This window comes from Budorcas taxicolor, chromosome 3 (genome assembly GCF_023091745.1).
Source record: "Budorcas taxicolor isolate Tak-1 chromosome 3, Takin1.1, whole genome shotgun sequence".
Classification (NCBI taxonomy): domain Eukaryota; kingdom Metazoa; phylum Chordata; class Mammalia; order Artiodactyla; family Bovidae; genus Budorcas; species Budorcas taxicolor.
Window position 1 is genome coordinate 70,703,851 of NC_068912.1, and position 8,129 is coordinate 70,711,979.

Below are 8,129 nucleotides of genomic sequence, written 5' to 3' on the forward strand. Positions count from 1 at the left end.
GTGAAACCTCTGCAAGTAAATCAGTAATTGGTAAACAACAGCTACCATATATCTTTATTTTCCTCTTGAGAAGAAACTTGGAAAAAATACACATAAATATCATAATTGAGACTTGCTGATAAATCACTTCTGGTTTATCAAACAATTATTTTCATATTGATATGCTAATTTCATATTGACATATAAATAATACAGGCACAGACCAGTTCTATTTCAATTTATTCATGTTAAAACACAAAACTCTTGACAAAACTTTTCTCTATTATTAGATTTTGGTATGAAAACATTTCAAATATGTGCCTATACCAAAATAAGAACACAGTGCTCAGAGTTCCAGCCAACTTTTATTGTCTTGAAGCTGTTTATCATCTGTATATTTTCACAGTCATTCTATTTTTCTGGCTCCTTCCTGCTGCCTACCTTTTGGCCATTTACTGCTTCTCAGTGTCATTACTAGTGCATGGTCAGAAAATTAAAAAATGAAAAGTAAAAATCCATCCATCTGGTAATTTTAATAGTTCTGTTAAAGGATTCATGAGGGAGGATGAAGATAATGTCCAAAATGAACTTATATGAATTATCAGGGAATCCCAATTATTCCGAAATTTTCCTATACAGATTCTTGAGTTTTATGTGTATGTATGCTTTCCTATTGATGAAATTTTGGGGAAAAATTTTAAGATACACAAACATGGGTTCAAGTTTATAAGGATAAAACAGCACATATATCCTTTTGGTTTCATTTTGATAAGATTAATAAAAGAGACTTTTATCATCAATTTCAGAACAGTTTGTACTTCTTAAGACTATCACAATAGTTTAAGCACTGATTTTATCTGACTGTCTGCCACAGATTTGTTTCTGAAAACGTACTTCTACATCATTTCTACAGTGTTTTGAAGACCCTATAGTATGGCATGCTTATAATAGTTCACCAGAATAGGATTAATGCACTTGAGGAGAAAACTGCCAGTGAATACTTAGAACTTCATTTGAACCAAAGTCCAAAAGAAGATGAAAAACTTTAAAGGTTTATAAAATCACCTTTAAGACTGTTCTACTACTCTGTGAATAAATAACATTCTACAAATCCATCTTTATAAGAAAAGTTAAAATAGTGATAAAACTTTAAAAACTCATTTTTCTAAACTTACAGCACTACAATATTAATTTTTATTAAAAAGGTTTATATTTTTGTTATTAATGTGCTACATCAATCATGTTAATATAATTTTCATTAATTCACTTCAATTAAAAACCAACTGTCTACAGAAAACTCCTGCATTTGCAATCTTGCTCAATCAAGAAAGGCAAAGTATACAATATTTGTGCTCAGAACTTCAGTCTTGTCCAACTCTTTGCAACCCCATGGACTATAGCCCATGAGGCTCCTCTGTCCATGGGATTTTCCAGGCAAGAATATTTCAGTGAGCTGCCATTTCCTTCTCCAATACAATATTTAATAAGATGTCTCTCAATCAGACTGCTTCCTATTCAAAGTAATTTCTAGAAAAATTTGTTCCCTATAAGTTATCATGTCTTCTGCATCTTTGTAGAAAAGCATTTCTTCAATGGACAACAGCTTATAGTTATTCAGGCTGAATGATGACTTGCTCTGTACAGCATTTAACATCTTTAGGGATGTTGTCACTGAATCACTCAAAGAAGAACAAACTGGGAAAATACGAGCATTCCACAAGCTCAAACATGTCTTGTTTCCAGAGAATAGTTCCTCTGTAACTTTGAGATTCCAAATGTCTAAGCATGACAGGAAACAGACCCCAAAGAATTGAAGTAACTTTACATCTGACAATGTTTTAACATTCTTTTTCAAGTTGTCTTGCACTCCACATGCCATTGTTGAATACTTTAAGTGTCCATTCATCTTCAAGCTTAAGGAACACACAAAAGAATATGCAGGCAGGACAGCTGTTGTTTTGACATAAGCACCACTAATGATGCAATTTTCCCCAACTGAAACATCAGGCCCCAATCTGGAATACTCCACAACTGAGCCAGGTGTCACAGAACATGTTGAATCCAGTATACTTTGGATAATACAGGGTTTGTTAGTAGAATATTCTGGTATCGATGGAAAGAGGCTAAAAGCTATAGACTGTAAGCCAAGCTCTGACTTCAAACTGCTATCTGCAGTAAAATGAAACAAATATTCTTCTGTTGTTCCAATGTGATAAAATTTGGAGTTATTAAGAACAACAACATTTAATGGTGTTCCTTTAAGAAGATGAAATATTCTCTGCCTCATGTCTACCAACTCTGACTCTTCTTTAGTAACATTTGATGTGTTTTTGGTGTACTCCACAGTTGCTCCAGGTCCCAAAGCCTGAAGAAAGTCTCCATAGGCATCTATTTCACAGTGTAGCATACCTATTTTTTCATAAAAAGCAAGTAACTTTTTTGCTGTTTTATGGTCCATGTAAAATAGGCTGTCTGTATAGACATACTCAGGCTCTAATTTAAGAGAAGGCATGTCACTCCCAGCAAATTCCTGTTGAAAAAGATTTCTAGGTGTACACACAGCATCAAACTCATACATTTCTTCTATGCTGGGTTTATGAAGGAAACGATGGCAACTTCTGTATTCGAGGTCTCTATATTCTAAATGGTTAAAAGGTTCTAAGACAAACACTCCATGTGTTGTACCAACAGTCAAACTAGAAGGATGAGCTAAAGCAGTAAAGCCAGGTTTGTCAAACCTAATAAACTCAGATTCTCCAATACTATAAAGTTCAATATCATCTGCACAGGTAATCAGAATCCCAGGATTCATATGTGAGGGGAAATCAATGTACATGGCTAGTTTTAATTCCAACATCTGATAAATGGGGCTACCAAAAGGTAAAGCAGTGAAAATTTTCCCCAGAGCGCTTGCACTTGGAAGGCGTTGACTGTAGCCACCTATATAGAATTAAACAAAATAACTGTTTTAAAATGTTTATAAGATTGTTTATAAGATTTAAAAATGTAGGAGCATCAGTTACAACACAAGATATCTCTAAAGATATTTAAAATATATGCATTACTATACCCTAGGAAAGAATGATCAATTTCAAATTTCAAATTCAAAGAGCAATTCTCCTGTAAAGATTTGATATAATGCAGTTCTAGACTAGGAAAGAATTCTAAATTAGCTTCACAGGCTATGACACTTTTTTGAATCAACTATAGAACAAGTAAAAAGGAAAATGAGCAAAAATATGAGCTTGTATCTACAGTTTAAACAGTAAATTTCAACCATGTGTAAACTACCATATTAAAAATCCACTTCATGGGAGAAAAATGTCACCAAAAAACCAGTATACATAATTATCTATTAAAGACTAATTTCCAGTTGCAACATTTTTCATCAAATTATTACCTACATTTAAAAGCAGTAAAGGTTCATTTATATAAAGGCATTTTACAATATATATGTTTTTAATTTAAAAAGGCTTTTCCAACAATGATGAGCCATATGACTTAATTCCTTGGAAAGTGTATTCTCTTAAATACATTAAATACATTATAATTGGTTACATCATTTTATGTAACTATGTAACTAATTATAGTGAGAGACAGTAGAAAGAGTCACATAAAAATGGGTTTAAATTCTGGTATACCATTTTTTAATTGTTTATCTTTGTATTTACTCTAAGACAGCAGATGTGGAATAATGCTTTATTATTATATTAAATTATATTTATTATATTTATTATTATTACATCAATAATAGATGTAAAGCACTCACCTCAGAGTACATTGTTCAACCAACAGGAGTTAATACTTTCTTTTTCGTTTTCCAAATACTAACCAACAGTAAAATTTCGCATTACAAGAATTACCTATTTTTAATTATACTTGACCCTGGAAGAGTAAGGGTTTGAACTATACCAATTCCTTTACATAGGATTTTTTTCAATAAATACTGTAAGACTGTATGACCCCAGGTTGGTTGAATCCCTGATGAGAAACTGTGGATATGCAGAGTGGAACCACCTCTATAGAAGTTCAACTACGAAGTTACATGCAGATTTCAGACTGTGTAAGGGTCAGCACCCCTAAACCCTGTGTTATTCAAGGATCAATTGTATATATTTTCTGGTGTCTAACTTAATTTTTACTAAATTGGTAATAATAATAACGTTCTGGAATAAAACTCTAAGCCTTTTTTTTTAACCTTTTAAATTAACCTTAAAATTAGAACTTGGATGCTTTACTTGATATCATCTTTAAAAAGAATTGTTGTGTGTGTGAATCATAAGAAATGAAAAGTGCCTTGGTAACCATATGGACAAATGGTTCTAAAATATCTGTAACTGAACAGTGCAGGTCCATGACAAAGTTTCACCAGTCCTCAGTTCACAGAGGGAAAGTAACAGAGGTTTCTATCATACAACCAAAATTTTAATACAACCAAGCTTGTCCAATCTGAAAACTATCCTTTATTCTGAGATTATTTCTTTCTTATATTTCTACCACCTTATTTGTATGGGATTTCCCCTCTTTTATACTTTGTCAACTCTATGTTCTGTCACACCTTTTCTTTTGTTTTTAAACTCTTTAAGGATTATAGACTTTGGCCACCAATAACTAGATAAAAATGTGTAACAGAAGGTTTTGTCTAAAGTCTGGTAATCATAGTACTAATGCAGCCTCTCCCCTAAAGCAAGAATCCTTTCTAAAGCATTATCAAGAAATGCTCATATTTCGATGAGTTCTATCTTAGGGAAATGGAACAATGTCCATGAAAAGCTGATAATGTACGTGATTCATAATTTTAAAGTTAAATTTTGTGAAAGATATTATGCTACTAACAACCTAACAATATCAAGAAATACATGAAATATTTGCTTCCAAAGCAGAATTAACTTCAAAACAAAAGAACAAAATGAAAGAAAGAAGTATTGGTATGGGTAAAAAACGTCCCTGAGATATCATGGGTAAAATACTAAAAGAAAATGTATATTAGTAAAGTATAACATTACCAGAGTGAATTAATAGGATAGTAAAAGAATTCCATTCATCTCCATAAAGCTTTTCCAAACATCGAAGGGCACAAAGGGTTGATCCTCCATTTCCTTAAAGTTAAAAAGCAGGGTTTATTTTATTACAGTAAATTTAGGTGTTATAACTTTGAGGATAAGATCCTTTGGCTAAAATTAACTAGGCAGAGAGCAAAGGTACAGGCAAAAGAATCAAATTAAATACACATTTCCTGGCAATTAAATAATTAGTAATAAAACCCAGAGATCAGGCCTTGGTAATAAAAGTTGAGTTAATCCTTTCATGAAAATAGTAATATAAAGAAAGAAATGATAAATTAGGCACTAGAAGACTATAAATTTGCACATTCATTTGGACTTAAGAACCATAAAATTCATTAAAATAATTCTCCCATATGATCAAATATGTGCCTTAGATTTACTCTCCAAAAAGGTTTTTAGAACCTGATTTCCTAAAAATCATGTAAGTTTCCTAAAAATTTACAAATGGAAGTAAACGTAACTTCCATTTACTCGTTACCTTGGACAAGTTACCTAACATTTTGTGCCTAAATCTCATTCAAACATCAGAATCACAGAAGTACTGGCCACATTTTACAAAGGTTAAAACATTGGCTAATTAGGACATGCCAATATTAAATATAAATACCCTAAATCTGGTATCAAGGGGCTTCCGCTTTAAGTATCACATGGAAAACGGCCCCCAGAAAAAATGGCATGTATTTTTATTTATAAGGGAAGGTCAAAAGGCAAAGCTGACAACTTGTTTTTAAAAGTAAACATCTTACAATAATTATGCAATTAGACTATACTCTTTCACATTGTGCACTGTGGTCTCAAGAGGCAGTATGTATTCTTCCTAACTTGCTCCCTTCATTTAATTTCTGAACAAACTGTGGAGTTTGGAGGGAACTTAAAAGAACTATGGATAAGGTTCAAAGGAATGTTTACCATCAAAATAAATTTTACTAAGACTAATAAATTTTAACATAGAATAATATTCTGGAAGTTTTCCATGTTATGTCCACAATGTGCAAAAACACCTGCCATCCCTTTTATCTTTCTTAAAAAGTGAATTTACATTAAAAACTTTTATATTTTTAAAGACTACAGGTGGAAACACACATAGCCCATAAACTGCAAGCCACAGGAAAACTTTTCTTCAATGATTATTCTACCCACAACTTATGATATAAATCTAACCATAAACACATACCAATTTTGGCTCCAGCAGGATCAACAAAAACATGATATTGAACTCCAAGGGGTAACTCCTTTTTTTTCAGTTTTTCTGAAAGCTGTTGCTTATAAGCAAGTTCCTGTTTTTCATCAGCTGCTGTAATTGCAACAATGTCCCAGAATTCTCCAGCTGCCATAGATTTGCCTATGTGCAAAAAGAAAGAAAAGATAAATATTATTAGAATTCTCTAGCTGTTACAGGTTTTACCTATTTGGAAAAAAGGAAGAAAGAGGCAACAGTATCTCCAAAAATGTATCTTCTTCTTTTGAGAATTTGGGAATAATGAGTGTCCAGCTAGCAGGATTCAAAATAATTCCAATAACGATTGTTGACAAATTCTTTTTCTCTTGTAAGGACTGTTGACAAATTCTATTTCTTCCTCTCTTTTAGATCACTTATTCCTTTTTTGGTCTACCATTCCATTTACTTAGATATTCTGAGAGTTAAAATGTTTCTTGATTAAGAGAAGCACTTTTGACTTGCTAAAGATGAGCTCAATTCTTAAATAAAAAGAGGAGCCAAAGCAATCAATGAATCTCCAGCTTTGAAAATCAATTTTCACATATGGGTAGGACTTAATGTTTGTTGGCTAAGAAAGATTAAACCCAGGGATCTACTGCTACAATGCTGGTGTTTATAAATATGGGCACATTAATTTTTAATTACCTTAAGCTGAATCATGCAAGCTTACAAAGGTTATTGGAGAATGATACCAAATTCCGGATAACAGAAAAGTTCCCAATTCCTTGAACTCAACAAAAGATAGGCTGAACTTTTGGCTGATGGTGAGGTTATCTAAGTACTATTTTCTGTATTTTTAAGAGCAGTAATGTCGATAAAAACATAACCTATTAGATAGTTGTATAAGAAATGACAAGTGGTATAGTCTTTTAAAAAAATTAAAAAATTTTTCTAACCCTTTAAATATTTTGTCCATAATTCCACCATATTGTTTGGCTTTTCTCTTAGTAAGCGTTCACATTATGGAACAAATTGGTGAAATAGGTAGGGACTGGAAGAAAGTTAAAATTGTATTTATAAGCGTCAAAACACTATGCTTTAGATCTTTTAGGTTTATTTGAAGTAATTTTTGTTAATGAACTAACCAAATGTTTAACTTGTATTTATAGCTTCACTAGTCAGGCCAGTGTCTTTCTTCTCCATCCTCCTCACACATATGCAATAAGAAGTAAACTTAAAGGAGGAAAGTAACAAGCACAACGTAAAGAAAGGAGAGTGACAGAAGAATAAAAAACAGGAACATTAGCTCCGCCTGGGCCAGTGTCCTAGGTCCGCAGGTGATTAGTAAAAGGAAGTGGCATTCCAGCAAATATCCCAGCACGTAAAGCACTCCTTCTATCCATTGCAGGGGAGGTGGTAGGGTTCCTCCTTTGGTACCTCTAAGCTCTGAAAACCTCTGCAACCTTCGCTGGGTGGCTTCTCGCAAAGATCGGCCGGCAGGGGCACTTTCAGCTTCCATAGTTTCACCTTTCCCAAGGCCGCCGAGGACTTCCAGGTATGCCGCAGGCAAGCATCGTACGCATGCGCCTTGGGACATAACCCGGTCTTTGGTCCGGTTTCGCGTCTGTCCCGCCCCCTGCGTGCGTCCTTTACGTAACCACGCCCCCGAAGCTCTCTGGCCCGCCTAGGCAAAACCACGATGGGGTCAGCGCAGAGCCTCGCCCCGTTCCCTTAGTAACGGTCTCTGGAACGGAAATGGCCACCTAGAGATTTGTCGGACAGTGCCGGGTCTGGGCCGCTAGTTCCCAACTCATAAGGCATTGCAGCCCGATAGACCCGGTAAGTGGTTCAGTTTGGGCGACGAAATTTCGAGAATTCACCAGTGTAAGGAGAATTCGAAACTACAGCCTATCTTGTAGCTTTCT

The 8,129-nt window shown here is 34.0% G+C and overlaps 1 protein-coding gene across 1 annotated transcript; it reads right to left on the bottom strand.

Annotated features, from left to right (window-relative positions):
- Window positions 1-1,474: 1,474 nt before the first annotated feature.
- FPGT (fucose-1-phosphate guanylyltransferase) lies at window positions 1,475-7,801 on the bottom strand. Its single transcript, XM_052637005.1, has 4 exons — window positions 7,642-7,801; window positions 6,220-6,387; window positions 4,986-5,078; window positions 1,475-2,919 (listed from the first exon to the last, which is right to left on the bottom strand). The coding sequence occupies exons 1-4, from the start codon at window positions 7,799-7,801 to the stop codon at window positions 1,475-1,477; spliced, it is 1,866 nt and encodes a 621-aa protein (XP_052492965.1).
- Between the last annotated feature and the right edge of the window lie 328 nt (window positions 7,802-8,129).